The 27,783-nt window shown below is 48.1% G+C and overlaps 1 protein-coding gene across 1 annotated transcript; it reads right to left on the bottom strand.

Moving 5' to 3' along the window:
- Positions 1-1,071: 1,071 nt before the first annotated feature.
- Positions 1,072-22,873, bottom strand: LOC144728537 (nuclear receptor subfamily 4 group A member 1-like). Its single transcript, XM_078608080.1, has 7 exons — positions 22,769-22,873; positions 13,520-14,694; positions 11,524-11,653; positions 9,672-9,850; positions 6,457-6,659; positions 5,170-5,348; positions 1,072-3,798 (listed from the first exon to the last, which is right to left on the bottom strand). Exons 2-7 carry the CDS (start codon positions 14,669-14,671, stop codon positions 3,551-3,553), a joined length of 2,091 nt encoding a protein of 696 aa, XP_078464206.1. The 5' UTR covers positions 14,672-14,694; positions 22,769-22,873; the 3' UTR covers positions 1,072-3,550.
- Positions 22,874-27,783: the final 4,910 nt, after the last annotated feature.

Consider the following 27,783-nt stretch of genomic DNA (forward strand, 5'->3'; position numbering starts at 1 on the left):
AATGTTCAGTTTTGTAAAATGTCCATTCCAAAATTTGGTCTCGAAAATAGCTTCTCAAGCTGGAGTGAAAAAAAACAGAGGCCCCCCGCTTGAAAACGTTGAAACAAATTAACGGGACGTTCAAATGTGATGTTGGTAGCTCCAAATTATCGGCAGAGAGAACGCAACGGGAAGAGGTGCAAGATAATGTGGCGGTTTTGAAACGTAGAAAGGAACACTCACAGTGGTCGACCCTTGATGTACACAAATCCGATGCTGGATGAAGGGCCTCCTTATGTCCTGTTCGTCACGAGGCTTGTTAAACTCTAAAACCGTTTGAAGAGTAACAATAATAATAATAATCTTCTTGGTTCTGTCGGTAAAGTCAGGTAGAAGGGAAATAATAAAAATAATTAAAATATTATTTTATTATGTTTTATTTTTACTTTTATTTTTCTTATCTTATTATTTCCCTTCTACGTGACTTTACCGAAAGAACCAAGAAGATGAATCCCTGCAGTCACGAAAGCTTTAATTCGAAATAACAATAATAATGTAATGATTACACTCAAAGCGAAAATTGTCAGTGCGCTTTGGCAATATGGTACCTGCAAGTCTCTCCCCTTGAAAAAGCACGCAACTTGTGACTTTATATTTCCTGCGTTTGTGCTGCTGCTAGACTTGACTTGTTAACCAGGCCCCTTCTCAACACAGCACCAGAGGATAACCAATGCATCTTGGCAGACTTAGACGATCGCAGATAAAACCGGAATGTAATCCATTAGCCTGCGCTTATGCATTAATAAACGGGCTGAAAATTATCAAACACAATCCATTAATTAATCGGGGTTCACTTAAAAAACAACAACCAAATAAATACGTTCGTGTTCTGAAACTTCTGGATTCAGTTCACAAACAGTGGAATATTTTTTGTGTTTGGATCACCAGTAAGTTGGACGCGTCACATTGCATTCGTAAAGCTGTACTGTAGGTGGTCACATTTAAGTGATTTCCTTCGTCTTGCGTCTGCTTTATGTCCCGATAACTCAATCGTACAGACTCCAGCATAAGAAATAGAGGCTGTAATGGGCATTCTCCGTATTCGGTATATTTTAATATTAATAACGTTTATGCATATACATTACAGACATGGAACTAAATAGTGTTGTGTTCTACGAGAAACCGAGCCAAGGTGATTTAACCCGAATGTTTTCACATGGCATTCATTTTAGGTAAATTCATCTTAAGTCAATTCATCCCCTGGAAGGAACTCTTTAGTTTCATTCGCTGTACACCAATACATCTTTATTAAAATCCTTGACTTTTATTCCACATTTTTCTTACGACATTAATTTACATATTTATGTACAGTCACGTGAACGCACAACAAACCCTCAACACCAGAAACGTTTTACGATATATTGTAATTATTTTCTTTACAATAAGGCACTACGAAAATAAGTCCCTTGCATGCACGAGCTCCCTACGTTACACGATACACCAAGAGACGCCGAACCGCGAGGGGCCATAACCTTTAAAGCAAACGCACGTTCAAATCCACGGTCCACACTCAAATGTACAGAGGGTAACGGGCAGCTTACGATGTTTTACTCCACTCGACAAAACAAAAACAAAATGAAAACGAGTAGTCGGGGATTTTTCGTGTGGACTCTACACACGGTTGGCTACGCAGGGTCCGAAAAAAGTTCAACGCACGGACGGGGCGAAATTAGTTCAATGCACGTACGTACATCCCTGCCTCTCCTGATAGGTCTCTCGAAAACAAAGGTGGCTTATATATATATCCATTAACACCGGTCGTCTCGACTCGTACACAATGTCGGCACACGCGCTGCCACACAGGAACGAACACTGCGCATTGCGAATGTCCGTGAAGATAATTTTCTGAACGGGGGGGTGAGGGGGGGGTGGGGATCAGCTGTTTGTGAATATTTACCCCCAACATGACTCCAACACGACTGGCTTTCTTCTGTGTCGACTGCCCAGATTTTGTTTGCATCGCGTGAAGATTTACACACAACCTTTCCCCATAACTGCCATATTCAATAAAAAAAAACGGCACACAATTGCTTCTTAAAAATAAGTATCACATTCATAAATTAACGAGTAAATAAGACACGCTCTTTACTGGCGCAACAAAAAAAACCGAATTCACCAAAACAAACTTGTTGAGGCGTAACGAAAGGCATCGTAAAGTGATACGCTACACCGAGCGTGGTGAACGGGTGTGGGAATTTTTCTCTATTTTAGCACTCCTATCGTGTTTTTTTTTTAATTGTTTGCGGTTGTAACTTACTGAGCCGCCCCGGTACTGGACATCTGTGTGAAAAAGAGCTTCATAGCTCATCGGATTCCTCCGGGCTAAATACAGATTTCCGATTCTGAATCGAGCCAAGGTTCGTTCGGGCGAAAGATACCAAAATACGTTCCTCTCGCTTTATTGAATCCTCGTTTGAACAGGAGCACAGCGGAGCCGTGTCTGTCCTCAGCAAACGCCTTTTCAATACACGGCGCAAATGGTATTGAATAGCGTCGTTCGACCCGCAGTCGCGGTGGTATTGCAGTGCTGTGTGTTGTGCACGCTGCGCTTGGATGAGGCGAGCGAGCAGAGGCCCGAACCTGCAGTGCAACTCGACGTCCGCTGAGCCATTGGCAGCACGTGCGGACTGTAGGTTGGCCGGGCGATCCCTTTGGGAAGAGGGTGCTTTGATGCCGAGGCTATTTTTCCCACCGCTGCAGCGATGACGCCAGTGCACTTATAAGTGCTGCTCCGTAAAAATGTATTTTTAAAATAACAACAACAACAATAATAATAACCTACTCATAATTTACAGACATATTCATTCTTACGCCATGCATTGCCTCACGGCAGTTTCCCACCATAAGGATCATCATCATCATCATCTCGGCAACAGGAAGATCCTAATCCTCGTAAGATTTCACAAAGGAGCCATCTGGTAATTCAGCAACGGGGAGATTTTCTTCCAATACGGTTGTGAACCTGGCACAAGCACAGTGTCAGGATTTTATTTTATATATGTATTTTTTTTTACAGCCAAACAAACACATGCTGCGCACGCTTCATTGTGGTTCCAAAGTCCTCCATCGCGGAGCCGAAGTCAAAATTTAACACAACAAAAACGAGCAAAGGGGGCATTTTTACATTGTACTACTTGTTAGTTAGTTGTCTCTACAGGTTCATTCATCCTAACGTGTACCTGCTGAATCAGCAATTGCTTACTGTTCTACGGGCTGCATCGCGCGCTTTCAGATGCGTTTCTACGGCCGTCTGGAACGCTCTTCCAATATTACGAAGCCACTGGAGTTTAGCAACTTTTGAATCTAGACTGGAAACTCATTTCCTTAGAACTGAATTTTGTGTTTGGTTTGTTGTCCTTCCCCCGCACCTCCGATGAGCACGTACGGTGCAAAAGAAGTTCAACAAACAAACACACACACACACATACTCCACACCAAGCACAAACACCCGGCACACTACACACAAAATACAAACATTCGTGCGCTAAGGCACGCACGCACGCACGCACACTCAAAAAGGTAGCGAATCCTTGAATAAGTTATCCACAAAGTCGGGCGTCTGCACGAGGTCTTCCATCTTGAGGTAGAAGATGCGTTGCAGGCCCATCATGCTGAGCGAGTGCAGGAGGCCGGGCTGACTCAGGAGCTGCCTCACCTTGGCCGGCCTCGCTCCCAGCGAGTCCAGGTGCTCGCGCAAGATGCGCTGCACCTTGTTTCTCAGCTCCTCCACCCGCTTGGGATGCCGCAGGCCACGTCGCTCTGCACGCACGAGCATCACCGCAACTTGTTAAACCTCGTCCCGGAAAGACACGCCGTCAAATTCGTCGCGTGTTCATTATTTTTGCAAGGGCGGTACCCGCTCACGTCTCGAGTGCTTTCATCCTCGCCAATTAATTACAACAAGAAGAAGAATTTACACTATGGGAACCTCATTTGCCAGTAAAAATATGATAATTGGTTTTTTACCCTTCTATCTGGCAACACAACTGACACCTTTTTTTACAAGGAGTCATGTTTGCATAGACCGCAATACCTGCAGTCATAATGCAAACAAAAAACATAACTCTGATAATGTGCACTGTCCTTGATGGTGCATTGTCTTTGAGTTGTACGCCTTTTGGCGTCATCTGGTCCAACCCACGTGAGACTAGGCTCTAAGAAAAGCTGTCTCGGGTGTGGACCAATCAACTTCAAGGACAGTGCATACATTATCAGAGTTACGTCTTTTGTTTGTATTATGACTGCAGGTATTGCGGTCTATGTAAACATGACTCCTTGTAAAAAGGTGTCAGTTGTGTTGCCAGATAGAAGGGTAAAAAAACAAATTATCAAGAAGAAGAAGAATTGTTTGATTTGCGTGCAGCTGCATCGCCGTGGACTTTTCGACGAGCATCGCGCTACCACCTGCAACAAACAAATCCCGAGCGAGACCGCGGCGATGCGGGAAGGCGGCCAGCAACCAGCAGCAGCAGCAGCAGCAGCAATTGCCCAAGCTCTGTAATCCTATGTTGGAACGTTTGGCCAACCTTCACTCATGAGCGTTCAATGCGCCTGTCAATCACCAGGCTGCATTGTATAAGTGTTACACACAGCGACAAGCTGTAGTACACACACGAGGGTGTGGCATTGCTGCCTCTCTCCCTACAAAATACATCCACCCACAGCCCACTATGGTCACATTCAGACCCTATGCACATTTATATTGTGGTTAAAAGTCCTATTATTAATATTATTCTTGCTACACATGAGCGATGTTTTAAACGTCGTAAATCCCAATTGCATTTCGAGTCCTATTGCTACTATTAAACACGAGCGACGTTTTAAACTTTACAAATCCAAATAATGGATTTTGAGTTTGTGTTTTTTAAATTATTATTTTGCATTATTATTTTTACACACGCGCGCGCGCGCAGCGAATTGTTGTGACACGGGTGGCGGCGGCGGCATTCAAAGCGTGCCGGTTTAGACAACAAACACCAGGGCGGGAGCACTGTATCGTGCAAACAGGCGTACGGTGGAGGTGGTAACACAAAAAGCAAAACAACACACTAGGCCGAATTACGCCCAGCGCACCGCCGGTGCCGTTCGCGCCTTTTCAGAGGCGTCCGCGCGACGCGCAGAGACACGTACCGCCGAAGAGGACGGCCGCGGACAGGCAGGCCACGGTGGCGATGTCCGGCTCGAGCGCCTGCAGCGTGTCGGAGAAGCTCAGGATGCTGTAGAGCCACTCGCCAAACACGCGCACGCACTGGCTGAGGTGCAGCGCCAACCCCGTGCAGAACACCAGGCGCTCCTCCTTCGGGTTGGACCTGCGCGAACCACCCCCAAGGGAAGCCACCATTAATTAGTCCGCGGTGCCAGAGCAGGAATGGTGGCAGTAAAAGGTAGCGAAACTGTAACGGCACTGATGTATTTACACGGGCAATACAAGTCAATTCATTGATGGCCAACTCATTTCAAATGGTTATCGCGTAATTCGCGCTTGTTGTACGTGCGCACGTTGAACTTCTTTCACACCGCACGTTGCCAACCGCGCTAATCGGAGGTGCCGACAATAGAGAAATTGGAACGCGCTTGAATGACATCACCGCAGGTGGTACCGCCAAGTGAAAAGTCTGGCCTGGGCTCACGGACTAACTTGGGTGAGCATTCCCCATCAGTGCTGCTCTGACCTGGCGCTGCGTGTAATAGATGCCACTGAAGTACTTGTACCACGAGTCAACATGTACGGGATATTGATTACGTAGATATATGTTGTGCACTAAACTCACAGTCGGAAGACAGTGAGTTCAAATGCCATCTGGAAATCCACTGAGGCGACGTAATATTAATAATAATAGTAGTGGCATTTATTTATCCAGGAAGGCCTCGCTGAGTCTTGAGACTATTTCTTAGAAGGGGTCATACATTGGAATGTTTGGCCACATCTAGCGATGATAGTTTGGAAAAAATGGGGGAAAACAGAGCACCGCACTTGAGATTAGCACTGTTGGCTACGTACGGTGGGAGAAGATCAACACACGCACAAATAAACTGTAAGGTGCGGCACGTGGCGATGACCTCCCTTCACGTGGCGATAACCTACCTTAATCGAGGTATTTTGGTTAGATTGCATGAATATAAATGTGTCATTAAACCCGCCACCACCCAATATAGCCAATTAGTAAGGTTTGTCACGTAAACAAAACATGCCAATTCGTTACTAGTACAGCACACCGGTGTGTAGGAGAGTAAACCCACGACAACATTTACAATTCGAGTACGAAGTATCGCCAGCAATTGCAACCAGCATCATCAGGCGACAGCCAGAGTCGTGGCGAAATCCTCCTCCTGTTTCGGCCTTAAATAGATGGATGAAATGCGATGTCGTCTCGCCTGTGAGTGAGCCATCAGGTGCGCAGGCCAGCGATGACCTACCTGTAGGCGAGCCTGAGCAGGAAGAGCTCCAGGTAGGAGGAGCTGAGCAGCAGCTCGCGGTCGCAGCCGGGCAGCTCCTGGAAGCTGGGCAGGCGGGCGGCCCAGTCCCGCGAAATCTGCACGGAGCCCGAGAGCAGCTCGTAGAAGTGGTGGACGTGCTCCGAGTCCAGGGGCACCTTGGAGCGTTCGCTCATCGGGTTCATCTGCGGGGCGAGGGGGGGGTCACGTCAAGCCGAGGCGCGCCAACGTGGGCGTGCGATGTTAAATCAGCACCACCCCCCGCGACTGCCGTGCTTGTGCGGCGTGCGGAGGGCATCGTCCAACGTGGCCTGTGTTGGTGCAGAGGCAGTCCCCTGGATGTTTGTACGCTGGATGCCGAACTCCTTTCGCACAGCACGTGGTCAACCGTGCTGATCGGCAAGCTGAAATTGTGTGCTCCCCTCGCCACCATCACCGATTAATATTGTGTGCTCTCCTCGCCATCATCACCATCACCGATTAATATTGTGTGCTCTCTTCGCCATCACCGCTTAATATTCATACCGTGTCTCCCACGCAGCAGGTTTACTAAGTGGTTGTGGATAGTGTAAAAATCCTGTTGCCGCTACGAAAACTCATTTAGTAACCCCACCCCTCCGCCCCCCCCCCCCACTCTTTTATCTAAAAGTTGAGTCGCCCGTGGATGCTGCCTGACATGTATCTGTGCCCCAGTCCCGACGTATGTGTGTGTACGGTTGAACTTCTTTCGCACCGTACGTAGCCAACCGTGCTCATTGGCGGTGCGGGGGAAAGGACAACAAGCTGAAGTGGCGTGCTCTCCTCGCCATCATCATCACCACCACCACCACCACTCAATATTCATACCGCACCTCCCACGCAGCACATCCCAACGTGCACTGCAGCAAGGGACCCCCCCCCCCCCCCCCGAGAGACCCCCCCCCGCCCAGGGACCCCGTCCCCCCCCGGTCGCAGCTGTCCCTGTGAGGCATAAGTTGAATTGAGCACCGGGCCATGTTGAAACTGTTAAATGGCTTTCCAATGCAGTCGTTTGGAGTTATGTTGGTGGAAGGCATGCGTTTAAATCTTGGCTCGTCATTCTGTTGGCCGTTGATAGCAAGTCAAAACTGGTCGTACTGCGGGACCAGGACCTCACCATTTCGCTCATATTCGCTCTCACGAGAATTGAACGCCGCACAACGGGTGCATTCATGCGGCATCCACTTGGACTCTTCTTCAATACGTAAAAGGTGCAGCACGCAGCCAGCTTCATAAAAATTGCGAAATGCGCTTCTAATATCGCTAAATTGTGGTTGTTACTGAGCAAATATTCTTGTGAACTGCCATGCTTCACCAGCGCATGAACCAAGCCTGTTTACTCTCGCAGCCTCAATGGAAAACACATGTGCTGTGCAAAAGAAAAAGTACACGGCTCTTTTGATTTAATATTTACTCAAATGTTTCATGCAGATAGAAAATCGAGGTTCTCAAGGTTCAATTGGACTAAATGTATCCGTGCTTCCTTTTAACAATTTATCTTTTATTTATGCCAATGTTCTGCCACGAGCATCGACAGCCTTGGCAGGGAAGTGAGAAGCCTCTCAAGGTGGTTCTGCAAGTGCCGGTCCAGTCTGCGTAAGTCAGCGACTGCGAGAGAGCCCGGCTCTCTTGCCGGTACTCTTCGGGGCCAGGTACATCTGAACCGAGCACGGGGACCGATTCCCAGAATGTTTCTCTTTAAAAAAAACAACAATCACCGAGCCGAGACAATTGAGATCCGCCCACGCACGTGAACATTTTAATTTAGTAAGATTGACCCCGGGGCTGGAACAAAAAAAAAACACATCGCGGAGACAATGGCTCAGAAACCTTAGACGTGCGCGCGCTTCTAAACCGCCAGGGCACTTCCCACCATTCTACGCAAACGTTGACGTAAGGGCAGGACACGGCACGTGCCGTGTAGTCTGCGTCTCGGATGCCCGATCACGATGTGCCTGCCCCCAAAGCTTTGCGAAGAACACAAAGTTGAGCAACGTGGGCAGCCTCTGCACGAGCACAACTGACAGCGAAGGGATTGTACAAGACAGCTATTTTTGTATTTATATAAAGCAGTGGTATCCCAGTGCAAGAAACACAATTAAGTGGGTAACGGGATTGATGAAATCGTTGAACTGCGATAGTATGTAATGCGGTAAACAATGGTCCTTATGGATAAATACATTTATGTTAGCATTTGTTCAAGGGATGCAAACACGGGTACCGACTTCAACTTCACAGAATATCAATAGCTGGGTGAACCTTGTTTAATCACGCCACATGGTGACCTTACACTGAGTAAAAGCCATCCACAAACACATGATATCTCAAGAGAGTGTTCCAACATAGACATATAAAAAAAAACAGGGGAAGGTATTGTAAACACACAGCATTTCACGACCACTATTACAATCCATGATTAACTTCTGGGTCAGATCGTGTAGAGTGAAATGTGTGTCGTCTTCCACCCTCCTCCACCCAACACGGTCAATGAACAAAGCTGTCACGTGACGAACAAACGTGGCCAATTTTTACGACTGCTTTGGCAGCACCGGCGCGTGTGGTGTTGGAGAGATATCCACACGGACAATTTTACTTTCGATATAAGGAAGCTACTGGAGCTGTGCACATTTACATCTAGTTTGAAAACCAATTCATCTCGAACTGATTTTAGTGCTTTTTGTTTGTTGGCCATTCCCCCGCACCTCCGATTTGCACGGCCGGCTGCGTACGGTGCGAAAGAGGTTTAACATCCTGTATAATACGTACATCTGAATCCAAGTCAATTTAATTTTTGCTTCAACACGTGGCGCTTCTCTGTCACAAATATTCCACTGAGCAGTGACCATGACATTACTACTTATGAACATTAAAAAAACTATTTTTTATACAATGAGAACGAATATATAACAACGGATAGTCGTCTCACCAAACGATTAAAATGTTCTAGACCGCTCTCCAACACGGCGATGTTTCCGAGGCAGGAATAAATCGGCAGGCTTGTTCACGAGACAACCCTACTCACTGGCCGGCATTTGTTGAACTTCTATTCTGAGCGTCAAGACGCCTTCGCAGGAGAGCGGGCAGCAATGGGCGGGGGGAGGGCGGAGGCAAGCGGACAGGAGGGGGACAAGAGAAAGAGAGAAAACAAACAAACGAAAGCAGCAAGGCGAGTCGCACACCTGTGAGAAGTCGAGCTGAGAAGTGGCCGGCCAGACCTCGACGTGCGCTTGCACGAGCTCCTGCAGGTAGCTGTCGTAGGGGGGCTGCCGTGGCGCGCCTGTCTCTGCCGTCGGGGCCGGGCCCTTCGGCTTGGAGGGCAGCCGGCCCCTCCTGCCCTTCAGGTTGTCCGTGCGCACCACTGCATCCCCACACAGGTGGGCCTCCCGATTGTTATTCGCACAACAACAACGACGACAACAGCGACAGCGACAATAACAGCGCAGAAAGTTCACGTCACATCTAAATATCCGCGGAGAGAGGCAACCTCTGCTCAACGCGCGTCAATAATATTTTTCAATTTAAACTGAAAGAAAAAAAAAACCTGCGGGGCTGCATTGGCAGCGGTGTACGTGCAGCGGAGGAGCATAACTCCCTCCCTGTCGTTGTCATCGACGCTGATTTTTCATAAATATATCAAATAGATTCGCGACTCTGACGATGGGCCCCGCAGAATGGCCAACGCCTGGGCATCGGCCCGATCCCTATCGATATTTACCTTCGAATAGCCACCGAGAAGTGTTTCGGCACTTTAATTGGTATTGTGAAAACAAACGTTAACACTTTTAAGGACTTTATAAACATGTTAACCGCAGTGTTATTTATAAATAGTAATAAAAAACTCGACACTGTACGTGCTGTAAAGACGGGCAATTACCCGTCACGTCGCCTATTACATGTTTATTTTTAATTTTTTAAGAGCAGTCTCACTGAGCACTTTGTTGTTGTTGTTGTTTATTGTTGTTAATTGTTGTTGGGCACCACTGGAAACGCCGCCGCAGCAGCAGCAGCAGCAGCAGCACCGCCGACGCGAGTTGTCCAAACCTCATCAAGCTCCGCACCAAATCGCCGCACGAATAACAGCGCCGAACGTAGCGCGCACATCAACCTGCCTAGCGCAGCACCCGAGGACGAGGTGACGTGAACATTTCAAACAGGCGCGTGGAGCATTCTGGTCCATCGTGTGTGTATGTATGTTGTACGTATGCACGTACGTACGTATGATGTGGAACTTCTTTCGTACCGTACGTAGCCAACCGTGCAAATTGGTTGTGCGGGGGAAGGACAACAAACTCAACGCAGAAAGCAGTTCTAAAGAACTTCATTTTCAATGTTGTAGTGGTGTAGTGTACAGTGTAGTGTATAGTGTAGTGTATAGTAGTGTAGTGAATAGTAATGTATAGTGGAGTGTATAGAGTAGTGTATAGTAGTGTAGTGTATAGTAGTGTAGTGTTTAGTAATGTATAGTGTAGTGTATAGTGTAGTGTAACGCAGTGTAGTGTATAGTAGTGTAGTGTATAGTGTTTAGTAATGTAGTGTATAGTGTAGTGTATAGTAGTGTATAGTAATGTATGGTGTAGTGTATAGAGTAGTGTATAGTAGTTTAGTTAATAGTAATGTATAGTGTAGTGTATAGAGTAGTGTATAGTAATGTATAGTTTAGTGTATAGAGTAGTGTATAGTAGTGTAGTGTTTCATAATGTATAGTTTAGTGTATAGAGTAGTGTATGGTAGTGTAGTGTTTCATAATGTATAGTTTAGTGTATAGAGTAGTGCATAGTAGTGTAGTACGTATGTTGAACTTCTTTCGCACCGTACGTAGCCAACTCTGCCAATCGGCGGTGGGCGATAATGACAACAAACTAAACGCAACACAGAGCAGTTCTAAAGAAATCCGTTGTCTATCTTCATTTAAAAGTGCATAGCTCCGGTGGCTTCCTAGTATGGTAAGGAAGAGCGTTCCAGACGGCCGCAGGAGTGCAACAGATGCCCCGCCCGCGTCCCTGGGTCGAAGGTCATCCCCCGCCCCCTCACCTTCTTTGATCATGCCCACGGTGAGGCACTTCTGGTAGCGGCAGTACTGGCAGCGGTTGCGCCGACGCTTGTCCACGGGGCAATTCCTGTTGGCCAGGCACACGTACTTGGCGTCCTTTTGCACCGTCCTCTGTGAGCAGTAACAACATCGCGCACGCAGAGGGGAAGGGTCGAGAGGTCACCGTGGCCCACTGCGGACCGACGCCACCGCAAGACGCACGGACAGCCGACCACCACCGTCTGTGACAATAGAGTCCCACTCATCTGGCCCGAGTTCCAACCTTCCGCTGATTTTTTTTACTGTCCACCACCAGGTAAGGCCCATTGAGCTCTCTGGCTCGTTTTCAAGAAGTGACCTGGTGATCGCAAATGATGGCCCAATGAAGTGGATTATCACGTGGAAATGTATAGCAGCAGCCAAATACACCATTGGAACCTCATTTGCCAGTAACAAAATATGATAATTGGTTTTTAGCCTTTTATCTGGCAACAAAACTGACACCTTTATACAAGGAGTCATTAGCAGCCGAATAATCAGCAGGTTTCTAAATGCAGAGGGAACAACCGGAGGACCCGGAGAAAAATCCACGCGACCATGGGGAGAGAATCACGCAAACTCAAAATATATAGATAGATACCAAGCGAGGTAGTTAACATCTCGCCATTGCGGCCTGAAGATGATAAGCTATATTTCGATTTAAAGCTTTCGTGACTGCAGGGATTCATCTTCTTGGTTCTTGCGGTAAAGTCACATAGAAGGGAAATAATAAAATAATAAAAATAAAACATAATAAAATAATTCTTAGTGTTGGGCAGTGAGAATTATTTTATTATGTTTTATTTTTATTATTTTATTATTTCCCTTCTACGTGACTTTACCGAAAGAACCAAGAAAACGGTAAGCTATGTTTGCCACTCCAATACGTTGTGGATTACCTGTCACGCTGCAAATACACACCACTCATCGCAAAGCTCCTGTTCCTAATGCCTCCAATTATTTAATGCCGCGGATTTTTTTCTCTCTCCCAAATTTAAAGTTGCTTACCCTTATCCCGCCGTCAACGTTAAAGTTACAAATCTGTAATGCGCCGCACGTTTCAGAGGCACGGTAAATCACAGACGAGCGGGGAGACAGCCAGAACCGGCTCTACCAACAACTGCCCATACTCCTCAGTGGTGCTGCATTGGGGATGTTGGACAAATTCCACTAACGAGTGATTACACTTCAAATGCTACTCGAAATAAATAATGAACGCACTGAATGATACACGTTCCAACGGCCTGCCGCATCGCCACAGCCACCACCACATTCTTCCGATGGCAATTGCAGGACTGCATCGCGGTTGCAGTTTGTATTTATAAAGAGTGATGGTGCATTTGTATCTCGTGACAATCCCGCTCTAGCCATCACGTTGGACGCCAGCGTGGTCACAGAATTCGCCGAACGATCACAAGAATATGGGTTCATATCCCATCAGGGGTGTAATGGCGCATTACATGCTTCAGGTTACGATAACATAAATCGAATTACACGTTTTGCAATTTGTGTGTGTTTTTATTTATTATATATCTTCATTGGAATATATGATGTATGTAATGTGTTCACGTGACCCAGGCAGCCACTGGAGGCCGTTACATTCACCAGGATGGCAAAAAGAGAATAGATTCTTGAAGTCAATCACGAACCATGAATTGTGACAATTGATCAATTCACGGGCGGTGGAGGGGTGGGGGGGGTTGTGTTAATTGTTACAACCATGACGGCCGGGTCAGAGTCAGCTCAGCCATTCACCCCTTGGGGGAATGATACAAATACGTGCCACTTTATGGGAAATCAACAACGGCTGTCCTGCAGAGAGACCGCCCCCTTCCCCCCGGAATGCGAAATTTCCACAACCGGCTGCCGACGCGTAGGATGAGCGGCTCAACCCCAGCGGCTGTTGCAGCCCTCGTCGCGCCAACTCGGGGTGGTAGGAGGAGGAGGTTGCCTGCTCACCTTGAAGAAGCCCTTGCAGCCTTCGCAGGTGCGCACGCCGTAGTGCTGGCACGCCGCGTTGTCTCCGCACACGGCGCACATGCCCTCGGCCGCCGGCGGAGATTCGCCCACCGGAGGCATCATCGTCGCCATGGCCGACCGAGAGGAGCCGAGCCGGGGGACTCCTCTGCCAAAGTCTGGGGTGCAGGAATCTGGCAAATGCTGATGCTGCTGCTGATGCTGCTGATGCTGCTGCAGCAGGTGCTGCCGCTCGATACCAAAGTCTCCGCCGTCGTGGAACGGCCCGGCGTAGTGGGCCGGCTCGTAGTGGCGCTGCGAAGCCGGGCTCGGGTGGAAGCCTGCCATTTTCACGGCGGAGGGGCATTCGGCGAGTGGCCGCATCCTGCCGAGGGTGTGCTCCAAGTGCGACAGGGCCATCGGGTACCCCGGCATGGCCCGTCCCACCGGCAGGGCGTCCATGCCGGGGTGAAGTCGCCTCTTGACCGGGGGCGATGCCTCCGGGTCTTGCAGCGGACCGGCGGCCTGGGGCGGGCCGTGGTCAGAGTCCGGCGGCATGGGGAATTTCGTCAAGAAGTGGGGGCGCCTCTCGGCCGCGATGGGCCTCGCGAAGCCGTAGCCCGGCATCCCTTGCCTGTAAAACGATTCCGAGTCGCCGGGATGGGGCGGCAGGTAGATCTTCATGCCCGGCGGGGAGGGGATGGTGCACGGCACGGGCAGCTGCTTGAAGCCCATCGTGTGCGGCGCCGGCTTCCTCTCCACGCTGGCGAGGTTGGTGAGGCTGTACTGGACGTGCGAGCCGCCCTGCTCGTCCCACAGCGACGGCTGCAGCGAGTCAATGGACTCGGGCGTGGAGGGAGGGGACTGCTTGTAGAAGTCGATGGGGCTCAGGTCGCGGGCGAGGAAGCCGTGCACCATCGGCCGCTCCTCCTTCACGCCGTGGTAGGGGTGGTACGCGAAGTCGCCCGCCTTGCCGTCGTAGTGGACGACCCCCGCGGGCGCGTCGGCGTTCGTCAGCTCCATGTTGAGCCTCACAAACTCGGGAGTGTCCATGAGTCGGGGACTCAGGTCCAGCGGCCGGGGGTCGCGAAGCGGTCCGGCGCTCGGCTCTCGTCCGCTCGGCGATCTGAGCACGTCCGCCGCCGCTGCGCTCATTTGTCGGTCGGTGCTTCGGGGGTCTGCGCAAGGGGCGAGAGAACGGCGCACCGGGAGCGTGAGAAGCGCGTGCGTGCCCGCCTGCGCGCGCGCGCACGCACGCGCGTGGGTGCGCTGAACTTTTTTTTCGAACCGTACGTAGCCAACCGCGCTAATCGGAGGTGCGGATGGAAGGACACCAAACTAAACGCAAAAAAAAAATAGTTCTGAAGAAATTCTTTTCAATCTGACGCTCAAGCAAGCGTTGGGCAGAGAATGGCTCGCTTGTAAATTTGCACTTTGGTGGTGCTGAGCCAGTGATTGAAATTCCACATTCCTATGCATTGGGGGGGGGGGAGGGTGGCAATCGCGGTCTTTATATGACAAGGGTTGCTGTTGTTACATCCCATCTCTAGATTTATATCCGATCTAAAATCTTTATCACGATTACATAACGGCCCCCGTAGGTGCATGAGCGCCAACTGAAAGAGACGACGATGCGTGGTTTGCTTGATGGGCTGTGCTTATCCCCCCCCCCAACCCCCCCCCCCCCCCACAACATGCACGCACAGGCAAGCACGCACCTTTACTGCCGATCGTTTAAACCATTATCTACGAAACGGCGACGGGTTCGGAGAGCGCGCAGGCCCCGTCACCAACGGTCCAACCGGCCGATCTCTCTATTTGAAAATTGTTCGCGAGAATAAAATAGCTTCGAGCGCGGCAAATGTTATTTTTTCAAAGTTTTTTTTTGCGTCGGTTGCCCCACGAGCCCGTGTTTTAATATCGCGCGCGGACGTCACCTGGGCGGTACACCTTTTTCCTCGAGGCTCTCGGTCAATTGTTTACGGAGCCAAACACGCTGCGTCACCTTGGCAGCCGGCCACAGAGAGCCGAGGGTGTCCACGCGACACGATTCGAGGGCTCTGGTACCCGGGACAGCTTTCGCCGGGCGTCGTTTTAAAAAAAAAACTATTTTTTATTGCGACAATTTTTTTTTAATTAGCAGGTAAAGCCCCACTGAGCTATAGAGAGCTCTTTTTCATAAGCGGGCTGGACATCACAAATGACAGCTCAACGAAGTGACTCATCATCGCGGGGCAATTTATAGCAGCCAAATACTCTAAACGCATGATGTTGATTTTAAATGTGGAGGTAAAAACCGGGAGGAGCCGGAAAAGAAAAAAAATCCACGCGATCACGGGGAGAGCATGCCTACTCTCCAAATATACAGCAGCAGGCGTCAGGGTCAGAATTGAACCCACGACCTCCTGCATACCAGGCGAGGTAATTAACATCTCGCCATCACCTAGATGGCTACAGACCCACGAGAAACATTCCGACGCGCACTTTGTCTCCTCGTTCAAACACGCTGCGGATGCACTTTATCTAGTCTCGTCAAGGACCGTAAACCATCACGTGAACTCCGGTCATCCTCGCAGCAACGGCTTTTAGCTTAAATTTCGATTCAAAGCTTGCCGTCAAACAAAAAGGGTCAGGCGTTTTCAGGTGCGCTCCTGCGGCCGTCGGGAACGCTCTTCCTTCAGATACTAGCAAGACGCTGGCGCTGTGCACTTTAAAACTAGATCGAAAACTCATTTTAAAGAAGTTACTTCTTGCGTTCTGTGGTTTAGTTTGTTGTTCTTTCCCCGCACCTCCGATTAGCACGGTTGGCTACGTACGGTGCGAAAGAAGTTCCACATAAAGTATGTATGTGCATACATAGAGCATACGATATAGCAATATAATGAATATAACATTGCAATAAATTATATGTATATATAAAGTTGATTTTTTTTATATACGGTTCTACACTAGGAAAAGTTGTTGACTGACAATTCGAACGCTGTAGCCTAATATTTATTTCATAAACATTTCATTGCTTTGTGCAATCGCTATTAATGTGGCTTTTTTTTAGCGATTCGCATTCTCCCGGGAATAGTGGCGCACCACATCTCTAATTCAACACGTGGTTCTGCGTCGATCTAGGACCCGTGTCTAACAGAGAGGGAACCCTTACCTATGAATATCTGACGGTTCACCAGGATTGGCTTCAAGCGAGCGAGATTCTGCTGATGAGACACTTAATGCCGAAACCAGTCCAGAGTTCGCTTGCATTAAGACCAATGGTGCTGGGGAAACGAAAGCCACGTCGCCCATGGGATGCGTAAAATAATAAAACATAAAAACAATGTACGTGGTGAGACAGATATGGGAAGGTGGAATATTGTTGTCTGCGTTTTTTGTTTGTTTTGCCGCTGATACTTTCCATAACGATGGTTAGTTATTTCGTGCTAAGAGATGGAAAAACACAGCAAGTAGTTTTACATCTTCGCTCGAAGAAATGTCGTGCGTTTGTCGATCTGTTACGTCGGTGGTGGGAGCTGAATACTACATCAGTAGGCATCAAGATGGTTTGATCGAAACGACATTGAACCTCCCGCTCTAAATGAATAAAAATCTACAATTTACACGGGTGCTCATCTGTTTCACCTCGTTCCATTGAACATGAATGAACGTCTGTTTTAAGTAAGTTCCAATTACGAAAGTAACTTGGAAAAATTATTTGCGTACAACGAAAATGTACGTGTTAACAAAAACAACACATATTTCAAATTGTACTCTGCAATGCAACGCGGGGGCTACGTTAATTATAAATGTAACTTGCGATCAATATTCTAATTAAAACCAATTGCTGTGAATTATTAAATATAACTCTGCAGGAGCCGGTTGCATCCTGTGACGTTTAAAGTACGTCCGTTGAGAGCCTTTGCGAGGATTCCGAACGGAAATGTTTGAGTGGAGTTTTCAGACTAAACACCACCGCTGTCCCGAGACTAATTTCCATACCTTGTGAAAATTTACTTTGAAAAAACCCCACAAAATAACGAAACAGAGTTTACGTGCAAAATAAGATGTTTTTGTTTATATATATGGAAAGCTGTTGTCGAGCCAATGTCGTGAAGCAAACTATATTTGGCACTATATCTAATACACTATGACACGATATTGAAGACAATGTAGTATATATTTATATTTAGTTTGATTATGCACTGTAATTATAGTAAACATATAATTATCCATTCAAACTCACTGGCACGCAGAAGCCGAGTCGATCTAATAAAGAAACAACCACCATATTCTCTGCTTTTTTGTTGTGTTTAGTGTTGTTGTCCTTCACCACGCACCTCCGATTAGCACGTTTGGCTACGTACGGTGAGAAAGAAGTTCAACATACAAGGTTGTGGTGGCACTTCCATCCCAGTTTTCTTCGACATTCCTGCATGCGTGTGTGTGTGTGACTGTGTGTGTGTGTGACTGTGTGTGTGACTTGTGACTGTGTGTGTGACTTGTGACTGTGTGTGTCGGTGGAGAGCGGTAATGTAGCAGTTAGCGCGCTGCGCTATGAACCTGGCGACCAGGGTTCGATTCCCGCTCACGGCCAACACCAGTGACGATTATCTGAACCGGTCCTGGGCCTCCCCTAGCTCGACTCAGCCTCAAATGAGTACCTGGTGCGGTGTGTAAGCATCGCCACTGGGGAGACAAAGGCGGTCGGGCGTGGTGCTGGCCACCCACTCCCTCGTGTACCGTTCCGGCCTTCATAGGTGCTCGCTAACAGCACTTGCCCCTACAGTCTGTCAAGGCTATACGGGGGGATCTTTGTGTCGGTGGGTCTGTTTTTAAGCTTTAAAACGATATTACAATTGCACAGCTTCCCAAAGCGGTGTTGAGGTTGTACCACAGTCTCAGCCGAATCCACTTAGGAGAGCCAGTCAGCGCAGCCGCAAGAACCTCTGATTTCAGCACTATTGTCACGTGCATGTAACTCGTGAGATGCTGGTATTTCTGATGTCATCTGGACTCGCTTCTCTACGGCAATATCTGCGTGTTTTTTGTTAAGTTTCGTTGAAAAATGCATACGTAAATTTTTTGTTATTTAATTTCATTATCATCATCATCATCGGTAATAATAACAACCAAAAGACAGTGTCAAGTAAATGCTAGATGAAGGCCTCCCTTGTGCTGCGTCGGTCGTGAGAGATGTCTGGCCATACTTCATCACGATGGCGAGCGCTGGTTGGTAAAAGGGCGTTGTGGAACTGAGCTGCGGGCCGGGAGTTGAACTCCGATCCCAGGGTTCATAAGCCCGGCGCGATGCTTGTGACAGAAGTGACAGCAAGCAGAGCTCCGCGGGGCTATTTTTCGATTTAAAGCTTTCGTGACTGCAGGGATTCATCTTCTTGGTTCTTTCGGTAAAGTCACGTAGAATGGAAATGATAAAATAATAAAAATAAAACATAATAAAATAATTCTCACTGCAGGGATTCATCTTCTTGGTTCTTTCGGTAAAGTCACGTAGAAGGGAAATAATAAAATAATAAAAATAAACCAATTAAATAATTCTCACTGCAGGGATTCATCTTCTTGGTTCTTTCGGTAAAGTCACGTAGAATGGAAATAATAAAATAATAAAAATAAAACATAATAAAATAATTCTCACTGCAGGGATTCATCTTCTTGGTTCTTTCGGTAAAGTCACGTAGAAGGGAAATAATAAAATAATAAAAATAAACCAATTAAATAATTCTCACTGCAGGGATTCATCTTCTTGGTTCTTTCGGTAAAGTCACGTAGAATGGAAATAATAAAATAATAAAAATAAAACATAATAAAATAATTCTCACTGCAGGGATTCATCTTCTTGGTTCTTTCGGTAAAGTCACGTAGAATGGAAATAATAAAACAATAAAAATAAAACATAATAAAATAATTCTCACGTGAGAATAATATTATTATATTATTATATTATTTTATAATGTTTTATTTTTATTATTTTATTATTTCCATTCTACGTGACTTTACCGAAAGAACCGAGAAGACTTTGCGGGGCTGTAACTCGCACGCAATTGACGAAGGAGCAGCACAAGGTCTGCGTTTCGCCGTTTGCAAGCCTCAGCTGCAAATGCCGCACACACACGCGAGCCCACGCGTCCGTGTTTGGCGATGCGAGTAAAATATTCGTGTTAGCTGCAAAAAAAGTTACTTCTTTCAGATGTATGATTTTGCACATTGGCGTAGAGGACTAAATGTTACCGGAGATGTTGACTGTTGAAGGGGAATGACTTGAACTGAGCAGACATGGCGAAGGACAGGTTTGAGGTAGAGGTCAATCACGGGTGTCTAGTGGTCACGCAGAGAGTACGGAGGGCACGCGTACTCTGTGCACCTTCGACTAGCACGGTTGGCTACGTACGATGCAATAGAAGTTCAACGTACATACTGGCCTAGCTGAGTGCACAGCCCAGCGTCACCAAAGACAAAACGATACATCACGAGCATTCGTGGTTGAAATTTGCGAAACAAATTTAGTGGCAATTGTGTAACTTTAATGAATGCATTTTCATACTCTAACTTTAAAAAAATAATAATTACTTATTCCACACGTCTATAATGATATAGCTGTTGGCATATTCCTTTATGTAAATCCATCGTGTAATCTAGCTTGTAAGATGAATGTGAAGTGACGGCTTGGATTTGTAATATAACCGGCATAATTGTAATGAAAGAGTGTTTAAATTGACTACGGTGATGCGTTTTTCTTGTTCTAATTAAGCAAATTTATATTGTATATACTTGCATACTTTCGACATCATGTTAACCTAGACATAGCATCGAAATGAATTCATGTCTCTGATGTAATGAGAAAGACAAGAGACGGAATGGAATGTTGTGCCTGGGGATAATACGCATGTATGTTGAACTTTTTTCGCACCGTACGTAGCCAACTGTACTAATCGGAGGTGCGGGGAAACGACAACAAACTAAACACAAAAGCACAGTTGTAAAGAAATGAGTTTTCAATTTACATTTGAAAGTGCATAGCTCCAGTGGCGTCCTAATATCGGAAAGGAGAGCGTTCCAGACGGCCGCGAAAGCGCGTCTGGAAGCGCCGCGCGACGCGGTGGCCGCCGCCTTTGTTCGATGGCCACGGCCAAAATCCGCTGCTGCTGCTGCTGCGAGGTGCACGAAGTTAGGCGGAGACAGCGCTTCGAATGCACTTCACGGCGATTTTGAAGAATCGCACGCAACTGGGAGGAGGAGGATGATGAGGAGCGTCCGATGCAACGTTCGTAAGTGAATATTTCGTGGACAGAGTCACATGGCGGGAGGAATGCCGCGATCGCCGATGCTCTTTGAGAAAACGACACGGCCGAGGGTGAGTGACGGAGAGACACGCGCACACTGCTGGCGACGGTGTTATTGATTAATCAACAGCATCTCGTGCTGTCAGAGGGTTCGTATATCGAGCACGTGAGTTGGTCAATATCGATCACGTCTTAAAAAAAAAAGAAACATTACAAGTTAACACCGCATTGTTCCGGCAATCCAACACCTTGCAACAACAACAACACCAAAACCCCTTCAGCTAAATCAAAGGCTCTAGAGTGCTGGTATTTTGATTTATACTACGACTAAGATTTATCAATGATAACTCTTACACGGTAACTCAACAAGGGCAAGCCGCGCAGCAGTCATGCACGTAAGCGCAATCACGTGGCAGCGTGGATTCCCTCTGCTTCTACACAGCTTCGAATGCCCTGCTGATGTTTCCCCGAGTACAATAACAATTCTTAATGATGTGTATAATCTCGGCGTAAGCCTTCCTCGCGTGCACACAGGCACTGCTCGTTTGCTTGCGCACAGAGGGTTGTCCCGGGGTTCCGATGGGTACGTCCGATATCTAAACAGTTGGAGGTAAGGTTTTGACGTGAAGGCCGAATCGTTGTGCGCTACGAGTTCGGTCGATTAACCTGAAACGGTTCCTGGGCCTCCCCTAGGTCGATTCATCCTTAAATTGGTACCTGGCGCGGTGTGTCGTAACCATCGCCACCAGGGAGATAAAGGCGGCCGGGCGTGGTGCTGGCTACCCACCCCTTCGTGTGCCGTGTCGGCCGTCGTAGTTGCCGCTCGCTAACAGCACCTGCCCCTACAGTCCGTGAAGACTATACGGGGGATCTGTGTCTTTGTGTGTGACACGAGGAGGTTCGTCTATGTCACTGTTTTTGGGTGACAGCGTGGACATGCACAGGCCAAATCGCTGCGCTCCGAGAGGATGGGACCCAGTCGTGCATCAACCAACACAACACGGCTTGAAACTTGGTGACCGTTTAAAAAAAAAATCAAAGGTGATTACAATTAAAGGCATTTCAGAAGTTTCGCCTCTATCAATATATATACACTTATATACAAACTTGGATCTGTGCTGAACTCTTATAGTTTGCCTTTGGAAGCTAACCCTCCTTTTCCTGCAGACGACCGCTTGTGTTGCGATCGAAACGTCGTAGTTTGTTGTTATTTTCTTTGAACCCATCTACGTGACTTTACCGAAAGACCCAAAGAATATGACGTCCTGCAGTCACGAAAGCTTCAAGTCAACATTTAACTATTGGACGCTTGATGGTTCTTGGTCTGTATCACGCTGGCTACCCCTTCCGTAAACATTAAATAATATATTACTACAATGCGGTATAACCTTTTCTTAAAATTTAGAAGAGCGTTGTTATTTATTTTAATGTTTTATTTCATTCGTTCAACAAGTTAACGTTCACAAGTAATTCCACGCAATGAGGAGGAATCGTCACACAGCGCTGCTCCTGACGCAATCATCGACCAACCTCGACCGAACGTCACATCTGTCTCTCGGCAACAACGTCAGAAGAATACTTGATTAGGCTGAAATATGTCTTCCTTAGAGGTATACAACTAATACTGTTGAATTCGCTAGGTAAAGCCCACTGGAGCTATGAGCTCTTTTTTTCAGAGGCGATGTTAGCTCATGTAAGTGACAGATGGCATCACGCGCGGGGGGCTTTATAGCAGCAAGCAAAGATCATCTAAACATGCGTTTCTAAACGTGGAGGGAAAAAAAACAGGAAGGCAACCCCGAGTTCAATCCACGCAAAGCACGGGGCGAGAAAGAACACGCCAAAGACTCCACACATTCACAAACAGGCATCGGTCAGCGTCCGGGTATCGAACCCACGCGCTCCTGCGTAAAACCAGGCGAGCTATCTATCACCTCCTGCCCACACACCGCAGCGTCACCCAACGTACCTTCGCTACGAGCGCGGATCTTTAAAGACACTTCGACAGGGAAGGGTCCCTCCCTTCACGCCCGGCCGCCAAATCCCACGGCGCGGAATCCCCGCGCGCGACACATCGTAAATAATGAGCCCGTACCTGTCGCGCGCGACCACCGCTGATATACCGGGAGCGTCGTTCCGCCGCTGCCAATGAACGAGCCGCGTTCCCGTGGGTCACGGGCGTCACGCGGCCCCCCCCCCCCTGCGCACATGCACGCCCACAACAATACCCCACCACCACCCACCCACGACCCATCCCAACCCACCCACCCACTCGTCCACTGGGGGCCGGCCCGATCGGTCGGCACCACCTCCGCCGCCGCCGCCCGTGCCGACGCGGCGTGCGCGCCACCCAACGCCCGGTGGCTCGCGATGGGGGAACCCTCGTTACCTCGATGTCCGCGCAAGCATTAGAGATGCATTGATATGTTAAGGGTGGGGAGGGGGGGGGCTTTCAGGAGGGGAGGCGGAATAGCCCGCACCCCAGCCAACCCCTCCACCGCTCCCCTCGCTACCCACCCACAAGGATAAAGAGCCCCCGTATAGCCTTTAGCGGACTGTTGGGGCAAGTGCTGCAGTTAAAGCGAGCACCTATGAAGGCCAACACGGCACACGGATGGGACGTGCTTCTGGCGGCCAAAACCACGACCTGCCGACCGCCTTTGTCTCCCCCAGTAGCGATGTTTATTCATACACATCATACCAGGTACTCAATTCAGGCTGAGTCGCTCCTAGGAGGGGAGGGGAGGGGGGTCACGCCCGGGACCGATTCAGATAATCGTCACCTATGTCTGCCGTGAGCAGAAATTTAACTCGGTTCACCCCGGGGCTCGTAACACGGTGCGCTAACCACAAGACCCCCTCCCCGCCCACACACTCACACGATCAGTGCTCGTTAGAAGGGGGTCTCTGCGCTCGGGGCGTGGAGCCTGGATAATAATGATTAAAATGCGGGGGCGGTGGGGGCTTGCTCTTACGGTAATCGACGTTTGCCCGATGGCATCGGCGCCGTTCTACCTCTGTGTCTTTGTCCCCCCGCCCCCATCACTCCACGGGGGCTCCGTCGTGCAATGCGGTGTCCACGTTCATCCTCCACCACACGCACCACCACCACCACCATCATCATCTCTACTGGAGCGGCTTCATTGACCGCACGCTGCACGTGACAACCGGACAAAGCGTCTCGACCCCGTGGCTCAAAATGCAAAAAGGAACGTCCTTGGCATTTCCACGCCGCCGCTGCTGCTGCTGCCGCTGCTGCTACTGCTGCTACTGCTGCTACCTCGAATGCCGGCGTAATGAATGTACCTGTGGAGGTAAAAGAAACCCCTGAACCGCTGGCGACGAGACCGTGAGATGGTTGTCGCATAGCTGTAGTTGCCTCCGATACAATCTGCACAATGAGCTCTTTGTGAATGCCAGACTCTCTTTAAGTGGTTTCTGTAAAAATAAATATAAACCCAACAATATAGCGATGATGTTTTCATGTCATGATCTGCGGTGAGTAAGGGCTAGACACGTCGACGGAATCATGAATTCGCCTTCCTTTTACACTTTTGTTGGTGCATACCGTAATGTAAATGTCTATTTATGTTTTAAAAAAATGCTTATAGCATTCAACAAATGCTGCTGAAATAGTTTGGGTACAGAAAACAGCGTGCATTTATATATCCTCGCGAAAGCCAATCTCAACTTATTATTTAAGAGTTTAGATTCGTCTCGTATACATTACGGTAACTGTAGACGAATTAAAACTAATTCAAGAAATGCAACATATAGCACCACGAGTACTAATCCTAGGTATTTAGAGCTACATTTTAACTTGCAGCATGTTCCTTACAAAACAAAACAAAAAAAACAGGCGTGGCTAGGTATACGCACTCAAGCAATAATTGCACGGCGCCGAAATTCTATAAATACACACCCACAACACGTACACAGACACACAACAACAGCACCATGATAACCAGCACGTGTGTGTATGGGCGCGCGTGCGTCCACGGACGCGCGCACATTTCAGGTTTAACCTGAGCGACGGCTCTCCCGTCCCCCTCCTCTCTCTCTCTCTCTGTGAGACGCGTGAGGCAATCACTGAGAAATCTGCCTCGGGTGCGCATCTTCCCTCCTCGCCGCGCGTCACGAAGGCAGCAGCAGAAGGGGCAGTAGCAGCAGCAGTAGCAGCGGCGGCAACCGGTAGGCGCGGATGTCGTCGCGGATTTTATTTAAAAATATATTTTTTTTATTTTCTAAAAATAAAAATAAAAATTCGGCGGCGCAGCCACGGGGCTGCGAGAGAGGCGCGGCGCGTCGCACGCGCGCACGCACGCACGCGCGCACGCACGCACGCGCGCACGTGCCTTGAACTTCTTTCGTACCGCACGTGGCCAAAACGTGCTGATCGGAGGCGCGTTCCGTACGTGGAGCCTCGGCGAGACGACGGAGTTGTGCGTGCGCGCAAAAAGCCAGCAGCGAGCGCGGGGCTTAAGCTCTCGGGATGTCACGCGGGGGGGCTGGTACCATTCGTGGATAATCACGCTGTAGCGCCCGCCCACCCACCTGCCTGCCTGCCCCTGTCACCTTCACCACCACCACCACCATCATCATGTGTCTGTATGTTGAACTTCATTCGCACCGTAGGTGGCCAACCGCGCTAATCGGAGGTGCGGGGCAAGGACGACAAACTAAACACAAAAAACCGGTTCTAAAGAAATTCGTTTTTAATCTGGATTTAAAAGTACGCAGTTCCCCCAGTGGCTTCCTAATATCGTAACGAAGAGCGTTCCAGACGGCCGCAGAAGCGCATCTGAGAGCGCGCGATGCGGTGGCCAGCCAAAAGCAGCTGCTGCTGCGAGGATGAGCGGAGTTTGCGTGACCCCGCACATCGTAATCCGCTGAGATCGATGTTCATGGACGCAGCCTGCCGAGTGATTGGATGCGACTTCACGAAATGTAATTGTCTCAAGTATAACAATAATGATGATCATAATTTCAACTTGCAGCGGCGCGCGGCACAGTATTCGCTCGCTGTCGTCGAAGGAAGTCGGGACTCAGAGGAGGGGCGAGGAAGAACCACAGACAGCAGCCACGCGAAAAACCGGTGCCCACAATAGTCCAAGCTCTGCGGTCCTCGATATATTCAGATGTTACCGCCTGATTAATGAGCGTTTAATTCATAACATGTAGCCTCAGTCCTGGGGGGATCAACGCCATTGCCGTATGTCGATGAAAGGCACTCAACAATACCGCACCTCGCTACTTAACAGATTCTGTAACCTAGTTAACCGCTAAATTGTGTGTACACTGTACTGTAAATGTGTATGCGCATACAATGGACACTGTGCATCATTTGATCATCGTAATAAAATGTAGGTACAGTGGTGAGAGAGAGCCAATGTCCGGTTCAGATTTTACTCCCCCACTCACTGATGGTTGCCATGGCCAGGAATCAAACCCAGGTGGCCAGGTTCACAGCGCAACAGAGCGCAAACCACCGTGCCACCACTCCACCCCATATAGAGTACATACTGTCTGATACATTCCTGGCCAAGTACGGCTAAACGAACCCTCCCCCAATGACCAGCAGAGTGTGAAGAGGCTCTCATCCAGCAGTGGATTGAGAATGGGCAGGACATTTTATATTTTACTATTATTGGCGTATAGTTCCCAGTTCACAGTTGTGCAGAAAAAACCCCGTCAATATTAATGAGACTAATTTGTTATTGCTCAGCGAATTATACGCACGGATACGTAATGCTTTGAAAAAGTATATTCTGTGTCTTTAGTATCCGAGTAAGTTTTAAGTCGAGTGGCACAACTTAAGAGTTCACAAAGGGCATTTCTAAACCCAAGATGTGTTCAGCGTTCGTTCCATCTCATTCGTCAGTGTCTGAACCTGTCAACTTCTAACAATGTGTGGAGTACGGTATGGAGGTTTTTTTTTAACACGTAGGCTTTCGCGACCAATATCATCCATAAGAGGTTTTTTGGATTAAACCTCCACCCCCCCCCCCCACTTTGCGCAAGAGCGCAGAAGCGTGGTCACCACATCTACGCCTCTTTATAAGGAACGAAACAGGTGGACTTCTCCACAAACCTGGCTGTCGCCTGATGAAGCTAGTTGTAATTACTGGCGAAACGTCGTTCCCAGATTGCTAATGTTGTGGCTTGGCTCTCCAACACACCGGTGTGCTGTACTAGTATACTACACTATACACTACACCACTATACACTACACTATATACTACACTACTATACACTACACTATACACTACACTATATACTACACTACTATACACTACACGATACACTACACTATACAATATACTACTATACACTACACTATACACTACACTACTATACACTACACTATACACTACACTACTACACTATACACTAGTGCTGTACTAGTGACGAATTGGCCACGTTCTGTTTACGTGACAACCCTTACTAGTTGGCTGTGTCGGGTGGTGGAGGGTTTTAACGACACATTTATTTATTTACGCGATCTAACCCAAAAAAACCTCTATTATAACGTGCAAATAACACGAGGACTCAAAATTCGCTGTCGTTTAGTATTTACACTTTTGGTTTTCGCTAATAATATTTTCTACACAGACAACATCAGCTCCTTCTGTTTGTTATAATATTTTTGGTTGAAAAGTTTATGCGAAAACGGATGGGGTTTTTCCGTATAATTTCTGTTCCGTAATACATTTTCCCTGTTAATGCACTGCGTCACTCTTTTCGCGTGTAATGGCATTGTGCACGGACGAAGGCTGGAATGTCCATCTGAATTCAGCGTCTTTGTTCTGCATCGCGCATTGAAGTGCGTGTGAATATGTGAGCCGTGCATTAAAGTAAAAAAAAAACACACGATGGCAATACTGATACAAACACACGGAAATTAGCCGTGATTTGTGAGATCGGTGATGTCAAGGTGGATGCTTTTCACGCAAATTGCGAATTCGTGACTTGATGAAGCTCACA

The sequence above is a fragment of the Lampetra planeri genome, chromosome 1 (assembly GCF_965212315.1).
Source record: "Lampetra planeri chromosome 1, kcLamPlan1.2.h2, whole genome shotgun sequence".
NCBI lineage: Eukaryota > Metazoa > Chordata > Hyperoartia > Petromyzontiformes > Petromyzontidae > Lampetra > Lampetra planeri.